The sequence below is a fragment of the Xenopus laevis genome, chromosome 6L (genome assembly GCF_017654675.1).
Source record: "Xenopus laevis strain J_2021 chromosome 6L, Xenopus_laevis_v10.1, whole genome shotgun sequence".
Lineage (NCBI taxonomy): Eukaryota > Metazoa > Chordata > Amphibia > Anura > Pipidae > Xenopus > Xenopus laevis.
Genome location: NC_054381.1, coordinates 163,684,187 through 163,703,564, shown reverse-complemented (window position 1 = coordinate 163,703,564; position 19,378 = coordinate 163,684,187). Strand labels below are relative to the sequence as shown.

At 40.5% G+C, this 19,378-nt stretch overlaps 1 protein-coding gene across 2 annotated transcripts in view; it reads left to right on the top strand.

Moving 5' to 3' along the window:
- LOC108706170 (transcriptional repressor scratch 1-like) overlaps positions 1 to 19,378 on the top strand; it is a 36,068-nt gene that overhangs the window by 3,017 nt on the left and 13,673 nt on the right. Inside the window, exon 1 of one of the 2 annotated variants that reach the window (XM_041566760.1) lies at positions 11,749 to 12,810. The exons of the other annotated variant lie outside the window; for it this stretch is intronic. Within the exon in view, the coding sequence (XP_041422694.1) occupies positions 12,501 to 12,810 (310 nt within the window). The 5' untranslated portion in view covers positions 11,749 to 12,500. Of the gene's footprint in view, positions 1 to 11,748; positions 12,811 to 19,378 lie in introns of those variants that run through there. 2 annotated transcript variants of the gene reach the window in all.

Sequence of the window (19,378 nt, the reverse complement as noted above, 5' to 3'; positions counted from 1 at the left end):
CCATGTACAGTGCTGGTTGGGTAGTGTTACCTCTAATTACCCCATGTACAGTGCTGGTTGGGTAGTTTTACCTCTAATTACCCCATGTACAGTGCTGGTTGGGTAGTGTTACACCTCTAATTACCCCATGTACAGTGCAGGTTGGGTAGTGTTACACCTCTAATTACCCCATATACAGTGCAGGTTTGGTAGTGTTACCTCTAATTACCCCATGTACAGTGCAGGTTGGGTAGTGTTACCTCTAATTACCCCATGTACAGTGCAGGTTGAGTAGTGTTACCTCTAATTACCCCATGTACAGTGCTGGTTGGGTAGAGTTACCTCTAATTGTCCCATGTGCAGTGCAGATTGGGTAGTGTTACACCTCTAATTACCCCATATACAGTGCAGGTTGGGTAGTGTTACCTCTAATTACCCCATGTACAGTGATGGTTGGGTAGTGTTACCTCTAATTGCCCCATGTACAGTGCAGGTTGGGTAGTGTTACCTCTAATTACCCCATGTACAGTGCAGGTTGGGTAGTGTTACCTCTAATTACCCCATGTACAGTGCTGGTTGGGTAGTGTTACACCTCTAATTGCCCCATGTACAGTGCAGGTTGGGTAGTGTTACCTCTAATTACCCCATGTACAGTGCAGGTTGGGTAGTGTTACACCTCTAATTGCCCCATGTACAGTGCAGGTTGGGTAGTGTTACCTCTAATTGCCCCATGTACAGTGCTGGTTGGGTAGTGTTACACCTCTAATTGCCCCATGTACAGTGCAGGTTGGGTAGTGTTACCTCTAATTGCCCCATGTACAGTGCAGGTTGGGTAGTGTTACCTCTAATTACCCCATGTACAGTGCAGGTTGGGTAGTGTTACCTCTAATTACCCCATGTACAGTGATGGTTGGAGAGTGTTACCTCTAATTACCCCATGTACAGTGCAGGTTGGGTAGTGTTACCTCTAATTACCCAGTGTACAGTGCTGGTTGGGTAGTGTTACCTCTAATTACCCAGTGTACAGTGCTGGTTGGGTAGTGTTACCTCTAATTACCCCATGTACAGTATCATGAAAAGCATTAATGGCCCGGCAGTATTGAGTACCCCCCTCCACATAAAGTAGAGGCTTATGGGTAATGTTATATTTAATGCAGTACTACAGGCTCTGTATTGCTCAGCTGCCCCCTCTGCTCATGAACCCCAGTTTCATTATTCTTGGGCAGTGACCCCTCAACCAGTGCCTCTTGCTTCCACTCACCCCAAAGCACAAGCTTATTATTATTATCATTATTATTATTGTTGTTATTATCACTAGTATTATTAGTATCACTATTATTAGTATTATTATCATTATTTACATTATCATTATTATCTACATTGTCATTATTATTGTTATTATCACTAGTATTATTATTAGTATATTATCATTATTATTAGTACTATTATTATTTTAACATTATCATTATTATTTAAATTATTATTATTATTTCTCATTATATTATTATTATTATTATTATTATTATTATCACTAGTATTATTATTATCATTGGTATTATTACTATTATTATTAGTATTATTATTAGTATTCTTCTTCTTCTTATTATTATTATTATCATTGGTATTATTATCATTAGTATTATCATTATTATTATGTAGCAGCTATTTGACAAATACCAATAAGTGTGACAGATCATGGGCTACACATGACCCTCTTTCACCAGGATGGGCTTTTGCAAAAATGGAAACACATGTGCTGATGTTGTTGAACTACAACTCACTACAGCCACAAATACACAAAAATAGAGTTGGATGCCAGGGGTTATTTGCAAAACAGTAGAACAGGTTTTATGTAAAGCAAAGTGCCACAGGGATTGTGATAGTCACACATGAAGTAGCCACAGTACAACTCACAGTACATTCCCAGGTGTAGCAGAGACACATATAGACACATATAGACACATACAGACACATACAGAGACATGCAGACACACACAGACACTTACAGACACATATAGACACATATAGACAAACACACAGACACATACACACACACACACACACACACACATAAAGACACATACAGACACATATAGACACATATAGACACCTATAGACACATACAGACACCTATAGACACCCATAGACACCTATAGACACATACAGACACATACAGACACCCACAGACACATACAGACACATACAGACACACACAGACACACACAGACACACACAGACACATATAGACACACACAGACACATATAGGCATATACAGACACATATAGACACATGCAGACACACGCAGACACATACAGACACATATAGACACACACAGACACATACAGACACACATAGACACATATAGACACATACAGACACATACAGACACATATAGACACACACAGACACACACAGACACACATACAGACACATATAGACACACACAGACACATACAGACACATATAGACACATACCGACACCCACAGACACATACAGACACATACAGATACATATAGACACATACAGACACATACAGATACACACAGACACATACAGACACATATAGACACACACAGACACACGAAGACACACACAGACACATACTGACACATACAGACACATACAGACACAGACACATACAGACACATATAGACACACACAGACACATACAGACACATATAGACACATATAGACACATAGAGACACATATAGACACACACAGACACATAAGGAGATTTACTTACCTGGTAAAGCTCTTTTGCATAGGCCCGTACTGTCAGTGCAGAACGACTGGGGGTTTAGTTCTCCTCTCTGGAGGCAGGACAAACAATTAATAAAATCTTAGACTCCTCCTCTTCCTGTGTCTCCTTCTATCCTCAGTTTGTTGTAAAGTCTGTGAATGGAGACACACCGAAACATGGAACTAACTCCCTATCTAGCTAAGGATCGGCAGCAACCGGCACCCACACCAAAAAAAGGGCGGGATGCTGCACTGACAGTACGGGCCTATGCAAAAGAGCTTTACCAGGTAAGTAAATCTCCTTTTATGCATACGGCCCTACCTGTCAGTGCAGGACGACTGGGGATGTCCCAAAGCCGTCAAAACAGGGTAGGGCATAACATTTTTTTTGAACTTGTAAACATACAAAAACTGTAAATTTGGAACTAAAGGAAGCTAACTACTTGCTACCGCTGCTTGTAGCACCTTCCTTCCAAAGTCCGACTGATCGGAATTATACAAATCAAACTTGTAGAACTTAGAAAAAGTGTTAGGAGAAGACCAAGTGGCGGCCTGGCAAATTGACTCTAATGAAGCGTTATTGTGGCCACTGACGTGCTGATCTTTCTAGTGGAATGGGCCCTGAACTGTATAGGAGGGGGCCTGCCTGACTGAGAATAAGCATCAGAAATCATTTCCACTATCCATCTAGCCAAAGTTCTTTTTGAAGCAGGAGAACCAGATGTATTCCCCTGTCTAAGATCCTGAGTTCTCCCAACATAAACCTTCAAAGCTCTGACAGGGTCTAAGGAAATAGAACTGTCTGCATCTTGAACAAGATCCTGAGATCTAAAAGCTGGAATGACAATGTCTTGGTTCAAATGAAAGGGTGATACCATCTTAGGTAAAAATTGGGGATTAGTACGGAGTACTGCTTTGTCTGGATGGAACTTGAGCCATGGTGGATTGCAAGATAAGGCCGCTAATTCTGACACTCTTCGTGCTGAAACTATGGCCAAAAGGAAAACTGTCTTGAGAGTTAGGAACTTAATGTCCACTGATTCCACTGGTTCGAATGGAGATGTTTAAGTGCCTCTAAGACTACACTCAGGTTGCACATAGGCATAGGACCTTTAGAAGGTGGTTTTAGACGGGACAAACCTTGAAAAAATAACTTGAATTCCGGTAAGAGTGCCCACTGGAACAATGCTGCTAGAGCCGAAGCTTGTACATGAAGAGAGATGTAATGCCTAACTGCATGTCAAACCCATTCTGTAGAAATTGCAGAATCTGAGAGGACTTACAATTTTGCCAATGAAAATCCTGTGAGTCGCACCAAGAAATGAAAATGCGCCAGATTCTATGTTAAGCTTGTGCGGTTGAAGGTCTTCTAGCTGACAGGAAGGTATCAATTACTGACTGAGGAAATCCCTTCTTTTTTCAGAGGCTGGCTTCAAGAGAAAAGCCGTTAAATTGAGCTTGTGTACGTTCGGATACCAGGCTGGGCCGTGCGTTAACAGGTCTGGAATGAGAGGTAGTCGAAAGGGTTGATCCGCTAGCATTGCTATCATGTCAGCAAACCAGCTGCGCGCTGGCCATTGTGGAGCCACAAGGATAGTTGTTATCCTTTCCTGACGGATCTTCAATAGTGTTCTTTGAATTATCGGCAATGGCGGGAAGGCATAACCCAACTGGAAGTTCTAAGGAATAGCTAATGCGTCTACATCCTCCGCCATTGGGTCCCTGATCCTTGAGAAAAATCTGGGTACCTGACAGTTGTGTCTGGAGGCCATGATGTCCACACATGGAGTTCCCCACCTGGTGGTGATTAATTGGAACACTGACGTCTTGAGTTGCCATTCGCCCGGATCCAATGTGTTGCGACTGAGGTAATCCGCCTGCCAATTTTGTAGTCCTGGAATGTAAATGGCAGTGAGAGTCCTGGCATGGTACTCCGACCAATTGATGATTTTGGATATTTCTCGCATTGCTGTTGTACTTCTGGTACCCCCTTGTTTGTTTAGGTACGCCACCGCCGTGCTGTTGTCGGATTGAATTCGAACATGCGATGCTTTGAGAAGTGGCGACCAGTGAATTAGGGCATTGAAGATTGCTCTGATTTCCAAAATATTTATGTGGAGTTTTCACTCCTGTTGATTCCAAAGGCCCTGACAAGATCTGTGTTGCCAACACCCGGGTATCTTCAAGATGTGGAAGGAAATAGAGCAATTCAAATCAAGAATTCACTTGAGGAACATCACAAATATCCACTTCAACAAGTTACCACTACAAATAAAAACACACCCCACGATAGGGGCAACGTTAACGTTATGGAATCAAGCTCAAAAACTCTAGGACATTGCTCCCTACCCTTCTCAGAATTAGAGTTAGCTCGAAACCCAGAATTCCAACCTAGCTGGGAAGGAGGCCAATTCGACAGATGGGCAAGTACTAAAGGGGTACCCACCAAACTAAAACATTTCATCAAAAAAGAAAAAATGATCCCTTTCTCTAAAATCCATATAAGATGGGGTAATCACCCAAGAAACTTTTGGTACTATATACAAGTTAAAAACTAAAAATCTAAAAGCTGTAGGGATAGATAAGTTGACTAGACCACTAACAGAGTGGGAAATACTGCTTCAACAACCACGAATGAGTCATCCTATCGAGAAATTTTACAAAAAATTGAACGTGGAAGCTAAAACAGGAGAATCAAGATGCAAACAACAGTGGGAAAAAGAAACGAATATTTGCTTCACAGACGAAACATGGGAAGATATAATGTCTTCAGCGCACCAAGGATCGAGATCCATAAGAGTACAGGAAGCTAATTTCAAACTCTTAAGTAGATGGTATAGAACTACATTTATAATCAAGTCTCCAAAGTTTGCTGGAGATGTAAGAAAGAAGAAGGATCTTTCAGTCACATCTGGTACACTTGTGAGAAACTTGCAAAATATTGGGAAGAGGGTTTAGAGCAATAGAGGAAATGAGACCTAGGACATACACAAACAGTTTAGAAACAGTGATTTTTAATGTCAACAAAACTACACAAGCCGTAATAAAAGACAAACTGATCATTCATATACTACAAGCTGCGAGAATGGCGATACCAAAACGATGGAACATGGAAGAACCCCCCAATAAACTAGATTGGGTCAGAGAACTGGAGGAGACGAAGACAATGGAAGAGCTTTTAGCATTAAAAAACGGTGCCATGAAACAATTTGGAAAAATATGGAGTGAATGGAAAGACCTACAAAATACATAGTAGGGAAATACATATATGCAGACAGCAACTAAATGACTAAAATAATCTTAGGTAAACTAAATAGGTGAAGACGCGATATCAGGAATTAGTCAACAAGAAGGACCAATGAAGAGTGGATTTAGATTAGCTTCCAACCCCCCCTAGTTTTTCCCACCCCACCAACTCCCCCGCCACCCCCACCTCAGATGGCATCAGTATAGAAACACAGAAGGATATTTAGAAGGGAAACAAAAAAGTCGTCCTAACACAAAAGACTACAGACAAAAGGGTATACATTGAAGGAATAGACTGATGATAAATGCTCTATACTGTATGCTAAATGTGATTTGTGTCTCTATTACAATACTGTACCCTTCAACCCCCCTTTTTTTTCTTCTGTATCCCCATATAACCTTGAAAATTTAAAAAAATAAAGACTTACAAAAAAAAAAAAAAAGATCTGTGTTGCCTTGATGCTCCCCAGCCTAGGAGAGGCATCCATGGATATTACCACTGGAGCTGGGAGATGCCATGGTTTGCCTTTGGTTAGGATGTCTTTTCTGGCCCACCAACGGAGGCTGGCCTGAACCTCCACGGATAGATCTATCGTCTGTGAGAGATTTCGGTGATCTTTGTTCCACTGTCTGAGGAACTCTCCTTTTAAAGGTCTTATGTGGAATTTTGCAAATGGCACTGCGTCTATGGTCGAAGCCATTAGACCTAAAAGTTGAAGAACAGAATATGCTGTTGTTGTCTTGGATGGCAAGGATCGGATGATTGACTGGATATGTAGGACTTTGGCCGGTGGGAGGAAAAGACTTTGAAGGGCAGAGTTGACTACCATGCCGAGAAATGGAAGATTTTGAGTTGGAGTTAGAATACTCTTTCGAAAGTTTATTATCCAGCCTTGACGAGTAAGGTGATGAATACATAATTGTGTTGCCAGATGAGCTTTTGGGCTTGATTCTGCAAAAATGAGGGTATCGTCCAGGTATGGATAAATGTGCACTCCCAATGTGCGAATCATTGCCACCAGTGCTCCCAGAATTTTCGTAAAAACCCTCGGAGCCGAGGTCAAACCGAAGGGCATTGCTTGGAATTGAAAATGTTGATGGTTGAGAAAAAATCGGAGGTATTTGTAGTGATCTGGATGTATTGGGATGTGAAGATAGGCTCCTTCAGATCTACTTTTGTCATGAATGCACCTGGTGGAATGGCTGCTGTTATGGAACGAATCGTCTCCATATTGAACCTCTGGTATTTGACTGCCTTGTTGAGCAGATGTAGGTTTAAAACTGGGCGGAAACCTCCATCTCTTTTTGGGACCAAAAAAAGATTCGAATAAAAACCTTGGAAATGTTCATTGTGAGGAACTAAAGAAATGACTTCCTTTTCTTGGAGATCTTTTAGAATAGAATTGGTGGCTTCCGCTTTGGCAGGGTCTGAATGTGTTTTTGAAGTTACAAACCTGAAGGTTGCTGGGAAACGTGTGAAAAATATTCTGAGGCCTGATGTCATTATATTGAGTACCCAAGTGTCCGAAATGGAGGTTTGCCATACTGTTGCAAACTGTTGGAGTCTGCCTCCCACCTTTAAAGTATCGTTTCCGACTGAGTCAGGAGTCCTGACTTTTGGAAGGACCCCCTTTCCTAGTATTCTTTTGTTGGGATTGCCATGGTTTGAATTTCTTGTAATCCGCCTGCCTGTTGTTAGAGGTTGGTCAAGCTCTGTTAGATTGACGCGAGTAGGATCCCCAAGATCTATGATGGTAGTTACGTTTGTGGGGTCTTTTACCCTGTGGGAGGAATGCACCCTTTCCACCTGTTACTTCCGCTATGATTTGTTTAAGCTCTGAGCCAAACAACTGGGTTCCTTCAAATTTAAGTGACACTAATCTGTGCTTAGAAGCAGTATCTCCCGACCATTGTCTTAGCCAAAGTGCACGTCTTGCCGTTATGGCTGCTGCTGATGCTCTAGTGCAGTGATCCCCAACCAGTAGCTTGCGAGCAACATGTTGCTCTCCAACCCTTTGGATGTTGCTCTCAGTGGCATCAAAGCAGGTGCTTTTATTTGAATTCCAGGCTTGGAAGCAAGTTTTAAATGCTTAATAGCTTCGTATAGTGCCAAGTAGAGTCTCCTGTAGGCCGCCTGTCCACATAAGGGCTACCAAATGGCCAATCACAGCACTTATTTGGCAGCGCAAGGGACTTTTTCATGTTTGTGTTGCTCCCCAAATCTTTTTATATTTGAATGTGGCTCACGCATTAAAAAGGTTGGGGACCACTGCTCTAGTGGCTAAGTTAGTCACATCCAGTGAGGCCTCACTGAGGAACGATAGAGCCATAGATAGTTTGTCTATCGTAGCAACTGTGTCTGACTGAAAAGAGGAGATTTCTTAAGCTGCTGGCACCAAAATTTGGCTGCTACGCTAATAGAAGCTGATGTGGAGCGTAAAGCTGCTGTTGAATGAATAAAATCCCTCTTGAGAGCCGACTCCATTTTTTTGTCCATGGGGTCACGGAAATAGCCTACATCTTCTGCTGGTAGTGTAGTGTTCCTTGATAAGCGAATTATGGCAGAGTTGACCTTAGGCGACTTGTCTGCGAAATGCTTGTGCTCATCCGTAACCGGATATTTTGGATAAAATTTCTGTGGAACAGTGTTACATCTGTCTGGTTTAGACCATTCATCAGAGATAATCTGTGATACAGATTTGCTAGTGGGGAATGCTCTAGATTTTTTGTGGGTGTTGCCCAAAACTTTGTCTATCTTAGATACAGGTAAAGGAGTTTCTTTAATTTCCAGTGTATCACAAAGGTATTTAAGAAGTAACTTGATATGTTCAGGTTGTCTTGAAGTAACTGCCTCATCAGAAGCTGAAGATTCTGAGTCAGATAAGCAACTATTATTAGATTCAGAGTCGAAACCTGAATTGGAAATTGATTCTGACGAATCAGAATGGGTAGGCCGAGGCAATTTAGGCTTAGGTTTAGACCGAGCAGGAATTTGGGCTTGGGTAGCAACTGCTTGTTGGACTGATGAATGAATGTGAGATTGTAACCATCCAAAGAATTGTGAAAATTGTTGATTTGTAGCAGTGGAAGCTGGAGAAAAATCTTGTGGTATAGACTGAGAGTGAGAAGTATGAGCAGGGCTGGAAGGGCCTGGTGAAATCTGTGGTGGTCTAGGAGGGTCCTGAATAGCTTGCACTGTGGCAATTGTGGATATAGGCATTGGTTGGTCGAATCCATTGTCAGAATCTGCCGATAGGGTAGGTTTGGCCATCGTATGTAAAATAGGGGGAGAGGGAGAGGCATTGAGTGCTTCCTTCTTCTTTCCCCTTTTCTTAGTTGGTTTGATAGGCTTTTTCTGAGGTTTAGAGAAATCCTCAATTAAATTGAAAAGCTCTTTAGAATGTGCCATGATGCTGCAGGCTAATCAGATTGCCTCTTAAAGTTTATGTAGAGAAAGACCCAGTAATAATTGGAAGTCACCAGTCCGTCTCGATCCCTGTGTCGTCACCGCTCTGCGCGGAAATACTTGGCGCGCTCAGAGAAGCAGGCGGAAGTGACGTAGGGAGCCGGAAACGGTGGAGTATTGGAGTCCGCGGTCAGAATGCGGCTTTGCCAGAGCTGTGACTGGGCCGCAGGGTCTAAATGGCAGCAGAATGTAAGGTAAAAACCTTCGGTCATCCTGAATGTGCCCTGAGTAGTTATGGAACTAATACATGGGGGTATGGAGCGCACTATTTAAAACCCCGAAGGGTAGAAAAGGGCTCACAATCACCATTAAACGCTGCTCAAAGAGGAGCGGAGCACACAGAATAAAGGGCTCAATACAATAAGCAATATAAGGAGCACACTACGTATAGTAAGAAAAGGGCTCACCTGAGTAGAATGCCAGTAAGGGCTCATTGCACTGAAAAGCACACAAACATGATGGGGGCTTAATTACAGTGAAGAGCACACAAGGAAACGTAAAAATAAACAATAAAAATTAAATAAAAATAATGTGGAGAGGAAGAATGATGTGTCCACCTCCGAGCAGGACAAACAAAAAACTGAGGATAGAAGGAGACAGGAAGAGGAGGAGTCTAAGATTTCATTAATTGTTTGTCCTGCCTCCAGAGAGGAGAACTTAACCCCCAGTCGTCCTGCACTGACAGGAAGGGCCGTATGCATATAGACATATACAGACACATAAAGACACAGACACACACAGACACACACAGACACCCACAGACACACACAGACACATATAGACACATACAGACACTCATAGACACATACAGACACATATAGACACATACAGACACATATAGACACATATAGAAACACACAGACACACAAAGATACATACAGACACATATAGAGACACCACATTAGCCATAGCCCAAAGGAGTTGATAGATCACCTTCCAGGATTTCAGTACCTCGTGTGGCTTGGACCCCACAGCAGACGTGGAACAGGGTTACACCTTAGTCTAATTCCCTCGTCACTTCACTACAGACAAAGCAAAGCCTGGGGGAGAGCGACTCCCTTCTATCCTCTTAGTTGGAGCTTGAGCTGCTCTTTCTCACTAAGTGTAACTGTCTCTCTCTCTATAGAGAACTATTACAGGAGCTACTGCAGCCAAACAGGAAGTGCCTCACCCTGCAAAGCACTTTGTTACATCACTGCAGGAAGTGGTCACAACCTAGAACCAATAGCAAGGGGTATGCAAATAATGTATAAGTTGTTACATGCGGTTTAACCCAGCAACAGGCCATTACACTTATGGGTCCCTACACTTATTATTATTATTATTATTAATAATAATAATTATATTATTATTATTGAATTCCAGGCATGTTCTGGTGCATAAAATCCTCCTATAACTGCCAGTCACACAAGGGCTACCATTAGCCAATCACAGCCTCTATTTGGCACCCCACCGACACTCAGGCTTCTCATGCTCCCCAGATCTTTTTACATTTGAATTTTTCTGACAGGTGAAAAACATGTTGGGGGTTGTTCTGTCCAAAAATGTTTCTCTTTACCCAATGATGTCATAGCCCCTCCCCAAACTCCCAAAACACACAGACAGCTCTGCAGCAGGACACACACACATTTCTGCGGCAGGACACAAACACAGCTCTGCAGCAGGACACACACACAGCTCTGCAGCAGAACACACACACACAGCTATGCAGCGGAACACACACAGATATGCAGCGGAACACACACACAGATATGCAGCGGAACACACACACAGCTCTGCAGCAGGACACACACAGAGCTCTGCAGCAGGACACACACACAGCTCTGCAGCAGAACACACACACACACACAGAGCTCTGCAGCAGAACACACACACACACAGAGCTCTGCAGCAGAACACACAGCTCTGCAGCAGGACACACACAGAGCTCTGCAGCAGAACACACACACAGAGCTCTGCAGCAGGACACACACACAGCTCTGCAGCAGGACACACACACACACACAGAGCTCTGCAGCAGAACACACAGCTCTGCAGCAGGACACACACACACAGCTCTGTAGCAGAACACACACACAGCTCTGCAGCAGGACACACAGACACACAGCTCTGCAGCAGGACACATAGACACAGCTTTGCAGCAGAACACATATACACAGCTCTGCAGCAGGACACACAGACACAGCTTTGCAGCAGAACACACACACACAGAGCTCTGCAGCAGGACACATAGACACAGCTCTGCAGCAGAACACACACACACAGAGCTCTGCAGCAGGACACATAGACACAGCTCTGCAGCAGGACACACAGACAGGAGCTCAGGGGAGGGATAATGTGATTCAGTGTTTTGCCCCTTGTTGCCCCCAGTGTCACTAATGAGTTAATTGTGACCTGGAGGGGGAGCTGTGGAATCTCATTGTTTGGGAAAGAGAAACCCCCGGTGGGAGGATATTTTGGGAAATCCGCTGATTGTGCAGTTTCAGTTTTTGTAGAGAAACAATTAACCCCCTGAGTGCTGGGGGAGGAGCTACAGCTGCACAATGTGGAGAGGAGGGGGAGGGGTCAGATTGTTCCTCAATTTCCATCCCCCCCCAACTGAAATAGAAGAGTTTCCTTATTTACTGGGTCTGGTCTTTCATTGTGATTCTGGGGCCCCAACATCCCTCTCTCTCTCACCTACACACACCTACACATCCCTATATACACATACACACACCTATACACCTACACAAAGTTCTGCAGTGTGTGGTTTCCTTCATACTTTACTATTGAATGCCCTGGAGTGTGACCATAAGGAGGTGAGACTACTACACAATCGATAATAGGGATGTGCTGAAAACTACACACACACCTACCTACACACACCTACACACACCTACACACACACACACACACACACACACACACACTGTAACTGTTCCTGGGATACAATTGGGCTGTACTGTACCTCTGCCAGGGATACGACTGGGCTCTACTTTAAATGTTCCTGGAAAACCACTGGGCTGTACTTTAACTGTTTGTGGGATACAACTGGAATATACTGTATGTGACAAGAGCTCTGATAATGCTGGAAGCTGCAGGCCTGAAGGGGTGGGGCTGGGAGGTCACATGGTCAGGAAGCTGTTGGCTCAGAGAGGTCAGGAGGAAGTGGAAGTGCATGCTGGGAAGGAGTAACAGGAAAGACTTGCTGCAGTGTGGGCTGGTGGCTGCACAACAGAGTGGGATAAGCTGCGGCCTCCCCTCCATTTGGACTGTGATTCGTCAGAGCTGCAGCCCATGTTATGTTACTGGACTGTTAATGTATAAGCCTGTTATACACAAGTGCAGCTGCAATACTCACACTTTCCCTCTTGCTGGACTGCCTGAGACTGGAGGTGAATCTTACTGTATATGAGAATCTGAGACTGAAGGGACTAGGCCACAAATATACACTGACTTGTGCTCCTGTTCAGCAGTTCTTCCCTACCAGATACATAAAGGGATTGTTTGTTACTTTCCTAGTACTGTTCTCTGCCTGTGTGATTCTTATGTGCCCACAAACCAGTCCCGTGCTCTGGGACGTCACATGTACCTCTGCCTGGGATATGACTGGGCTGTACTGTAACTGTTCCACGGATACAACTGGGCTGTATTGTATTGACTGTGGGGTTCCTGACTGATGTACAATATCAATATATGTGTGAGATACAGATCATTATCCCAAGGTTTGGGGTGAAGGAGTATAGAGGGACAGTGGGGTTCTGACTGATGTACAATATCAATATATGTGTGAGATACAGATCATTATCCCAAGGTTTGGGGGTGCAGGAGTATAAAGGGGTCAATGGGGTTCCTGACTGATGTACAATATCAATATATGTGTGAGATACAGATCATTATCCCAAGGTTTGGGGGTGCAGGAGTATAAAGGGGTCAATGGGGTTCCTGACTGATGTACAATATCAATATATGTGTGAGATACAGATCATTATCCCAAGGTTTGGGGGTGCAGGAGTATAGAGGGGACAGTGGGGTTCTGACTGATGTACAATATCAATATATGTGTGAGATACAGATCATTATCCCAAGGTTTGGGGGTGCAGGAGTATAAAGGGGTCAATGGGGTTCCTGACTGATGTACAATATCAATATATGTGTGAGATACAGATCATTATCCCAAGGTTTGGGGGTGCAGGAGTATAAAGGGGTCAATGGGGTTCCTGACTGATGTACAATATCAATATATGTGTGAGATACAGATCATTATCCCAAGGTTTGGGGGTGCAGGAGTATAGAGGGACAGTGGGGTTCCTGACTGATGTACAATATCAATATATGTGTGAGATACAGATCATTATCCCAAGGTTTGGGGGTGCAGGAGTATAGAGGGACAGTGGGGTTCCTGACTGATGTACAATATCAATATATGTGTGAGATACAGATCATTATCCCAAGGTTTGGGGGTGCAGGAGTATAAAGGGGTCAATGGGGTTCCTGACTGATGTACAATATCAATATATGTGTGAGATACAGATCATTATCCCAAGGTTTGGGGGTGCAGGAGTATAAAGGGGTCAATGGGGTTCCTGACTGATGTACAATATCAATATATGTGTGAGATACAGATCATTATCCCAAGGTTTGGGGGTGCAGGAGTATAGAGGGACAGTGGGGTTCCTGACTGATGTACAATATCAATATATGTTACATAGTTACATAGTTACATAGTTAAATTGGGTTGAAAAAAGACAAAGTCCATCAAGTTCAACCCCTCCAAATGAAAACCCAGCATCCATACACACACCCCTCCCTACTTTTAATTAAAATTCTATATACCCATACCTATATTAACTATAGAGTTTAGTATCACAATAGCCTTTAATATTATGTCTGTCCAAAAAATCATCCAAGCCATTCTTAAAGGCATTAACTGAATCAGCCATCACAACATCACCCGGCAGTGTATTCCACAACCTCACTGTCCTGACTGTGAAGAACCCTCTACGTTGCTTCAAATGAAAGTTCTTTTCTTCTAGTCTAAAGGGGTGGCCTCTGGTACGGTGATCCACTTTATGGGTAAAAAGGTCCCCTGCCATTTGTCTATAATGTCCTCTAATGTACTTGTAAAGTGTAATCATGTCCCCTCGCAAGCGCCTTTTTTCCAGAGAAAACAACCCCAACCTTGACAGTCTACCCTCATAATTTAAGTCTTCCGTCCCTCTAACCAATTTAGTTGCACGTCTCTGCACTCTCTCCAGCTCATTTATATCCCTCTTAAGGACTGGAGTCCAAAACTGAACTGCATACTCCAGATGAGGCCTTACCAGGGACCTATAAAGAGGCATAATTATGTTTTCATCCCTTGAGTTAATGCCCTTTTTTATGCAAGACAGAACTTTATTTGCTTTAGTAGCCACAGAATGACACTGCCCAGAATTAGACAACTTGTTATCTACAAAGACCCCTAGATCCTTTTCATTTAAGGAAACTCCCAACACATTGCCATTTAGTGTAGAACTTGCATTTATATTATTTTTGCCAAAGTGCATAACCTGCATTTATCAACATTGAACCTCATTTTCCAGTTTGCTGCCCAGTTTTCCAGTTTAGACAGATCACTTTGCAAAGTGGCAGCATCCTGCATGGAACCTATAGTTCTGCACAATTTAGTATCATCTGCAAAAATAGAAACAGTACTTTCAATGCCCACCTCCAGGTCATTAATAAACAAGTTGAAAAGCAAGGGACCTAGTACAGAGCCCTGTGGTACTCCACTAACAACACTGGTCCAATTAGAAAATGTTCCATTTACCACCACTCTTTGTAGTCTATCTTTTAGCCAGTTCGCTATCCAGGTACAAATACTATGTTCCAGGCCAACATTCCTTAATTTAACCAGTAACCTTTTGTGTGGCACTGTATCAAATGCTTTAGCAAAGTCTAAGTAAATCACATCCACTGCCATCCCAGAATCGAGGTCTCTACTTACATTCTCGTAAAAAGAAATTAAGTTAGTCTGGCAAGATCTATTACGCATAAAACCATGCTGGCACAAACTCATAGTATTATGATTTGCTATGAAGTCCAGTATCTTATCCTTTATTAACCCTTCGAAAAGCTTTCCTAATACTGACGTCAGACTAACTGGCCTATAGTTTTGAGGCTGAGAACGGGATCCTTTTTTGAATAGAGGCACCACATTAGCAATTCGCCAGTCTCTTGGCACAATACCAGATCTCAATGAATCCTGAAAAATTAAGTAAAGAGGTTTGGCAATCACAGAGCTAAGCTCGCTAATTACCCTGGGATGAATACCATCTGGCCCTGGACCTTTGTTAATCTTAACCTGTTCAAGTCTCTTTTGAATTTCTTCTTGTGTGAACCATGCATCATTAGTTGTATTACTAGAATTGGGAGTGTTAAGAAGGAAACCTTCACTTACTGGTTCTTCATTTGTGTAAACAGATGAAAAATACGAGTTCAGAATCTGCGCTTTTATTTTGTTTTCATCAACCAGCTGATCCCCCTCTGATAGTAAGGGTCCCACCCCTTCCTGCTTCATTTTTTTACTATTGACATATTTAAAAAATAATTTGGGATTTTTTTTACTGCTTGCTGCAATATCCTTTTCTATAGCAATTTTAGCTTGCCTTATAGCTTCTTTGCATGATTTATTGGCCTCCTTGTACCTTATAAATGTTTCGGCTGTACCAGCTAACTTGAAAGCCTTAAAAGCACGTCTTTTCTTACCCACCTCAACACCAACGCTTCTATTGAACCAAAAAGGTTTTGCTTTGCAACGACGTTCCTTGCTTACAAGTGGAATATACTGACAAGTATATTTATTAAGCAGCATTTTAAAGACTTCCCATTTTTGTTCTGTGTTTAACCCTGTGAAAAGCATTTCCCACTTAATATGTTGCAGAGATGCCCTTATACTGTCAAAGTTTGCACGTCTGAAATTTAGTGTTTTAGTTACTCCCTTATAGAATTGCTTCTGCAACAGAATCTCAAAGGAGACCATGTTATGATCACTATTCCCTAAATGCTCACCCACACAAATGTTAGAGATGAGTTCAGTATTGTTAGTTATATGTGTGAGATACAGATCATTATCCCAAGGTTTGGGGGTGCAGGAGTATAGAGGGACAGTGGGGTTCCTGACTGATGTACAATATCAATATATGTGTGAGATACAGATCATTATCCCAAGGTTTGGGGGTGCAGGAGCCTATAGTTTGGAGAAAGTACAGAGAAGAGCAACTAAGGTGATAAAGGGAATGGAAGGGATCAGTTATGGGGAAATACAAGCTGGGATTGTTACACTGGAGAAGAGACAGTTAAGGGGGATATGATCACTATATATAAATATATAAGGGGGACATGATCACTATATATAAATATATAAGGGGATATGATCACTATATATAAATATATAAGGGGGTATGATCACTATATAAAAATAGATAAGGGGATATGATCACTATATATAAATATATAAGGGGGATATGATCACTATATATAAATATATAAGGGGGATATGATCACTATATATAAATAGATAAGGGGATATGATCACTATAGATAAATATATAAGGAGGATATGATCACTATATATAAATATATAAGGGGGATATGATCACTGTATATAAATATATAAGGGGATATGATCACTATATATAAATATATAAGGGGATATGATCACTATATATAAATATATAAAAGAGATATGATCACTATATAGAAATATATAAGGGGGATATGATCACTATATAGAAATATATAAGGGGGATATGATCACTATATATAAATATATAAGGGGATATGATCACTATATATAAATATATAAGGGGGATATGATCACTATATATAAATATATAAGGGGATATGATCACTATATATAAATAAATAAGGGGATGTGATCACTATTACATATATAAATATAAAATATATAATTAGACAAGAGGGATCCCCTTGAGATTAGAAGAAAGGATTTTTCACTCTGTAACTGAATCACAGTAACCGGAGCTTCTCTCAGAACATGACACAGAGACTCTGCAGTAAATAAGAGACTTGGCAGAGAGAGTCTGAACATTAATCCATAGGGACAAAATAGCCAAACGTTTTACTTTTCACCCTGAGTAACGCCAGCAACTCTCATCCCATAATGTCTCTGCAGTGCTGAGGTCACATGTCTGGGATTCCTTGTGTTATAAATTAATTCAATTGTCTGTTGTCTCTGCAGAGAGGTTCTCCAAACAGTCCCTGTGGGCTTCTAATAAATCGTAGTTGGCAAAATTTGAAAACAAATTCCAGGGACACTTTATCACTGAGCTTTGCAGGAACTCACCTGGACATTGAACTGATTCCTTCCATTTCCTTTATCGTCTTAGTCGCTCTTTTCTGTACTTTCTCTATTCATTCTGACCCTTATATATTTTATATATAGTGATCATATCCCCTTATATATTTATATATAGTGATCATATCCCATTATATATTTATATATAGTGATCATATCACCTTATATATTTATATATAGTGATCATATCCCCCTTATATATTTATATATAGTGATCATATCCCCATATATATTTATATATATAGTGATCATATCCCCATTATATATTTATATATAGTGATCATATCACCCTTATATATTTATATATAGTGATCATATCCCCTTATATATTTATATATAGTGATCATATCCCCATATATATTTATAATATAGTGATCATATCCCCTTATATATTTATATATAGTGATCATATCCCCTTATATATTTATATATAGTGATCATATCCCCTTATATATTTATATATAGTGATCATATCTCCTTATATATTTATATATAGTGATCATATCCCTTATATATTTATATAAGTGATCATATCCCCTTATATATTTATATATAGTGATCATATCCTCCTTATATATTTATATATAGTGATCATATCCTCCTATATATTTATATATAGTGATCATATCCCCTTATATATTTATATATGTGATCATATCCCCTTATAATTTATATATAGTGATCATATCCCCTTATAGATTTATATATAGTGATCATATCCCTTATAGATTTATATATAGTGATCATATCCCCTTATAGATTTATATATAGTGATTCATATCCCTTATATATTTAATATATAGTGATCATATCCCCTTATATATTTATATATAAGTGATCATATCCCCTTATATATATTTATATATATGATAAATATCCCCTTATATTTTATATATAGTGATCATATCCCCTTATATATTTATATATAGTGATCATATCCCCTTATATATTTAAATATATAGTGATCATATCCCTTATAGATTTATATATAGTGATCATATGCCCTTATATATGTATATATAGTGATCATATCCCTTATATATTTATAAATAGTGATCATATCCCCCTTATATATTTATATATAGTGATCATATCCCCTTATATATTTATATATAGTGATCATATCCCCTTATATATTTATATGTAGTGATCATATCCCCCTTATATATTTATATATATTGATCATATCCCCTTATATATTTATATATAGTGATCATATCCCCTTATATATTTATATATAGTGATCATATCCCCTTATATATTTATATATAGTGATCATATCCCCTAATATATTTTATATATAGTGATCATATCCCCTTATATATTTATATATAGTGATCATATCCCCTAATATATTTTATTTATAGTGATCATATCCCCCTTATATATTTATATATAGTGATTGTATCCCCCTTGTATATTTATATATAGTGATCGTATCCCCTTATATATTTATATATAGTGATCATATCCCCTTATATATTTATATATAGTGATCATATCCCTTATATATTTATATATAGTGATCATATCCCCTTATATATTTATACATAGTGATCATATCCCCCTTATATATAGTGATCATATCCCCCTTATATATT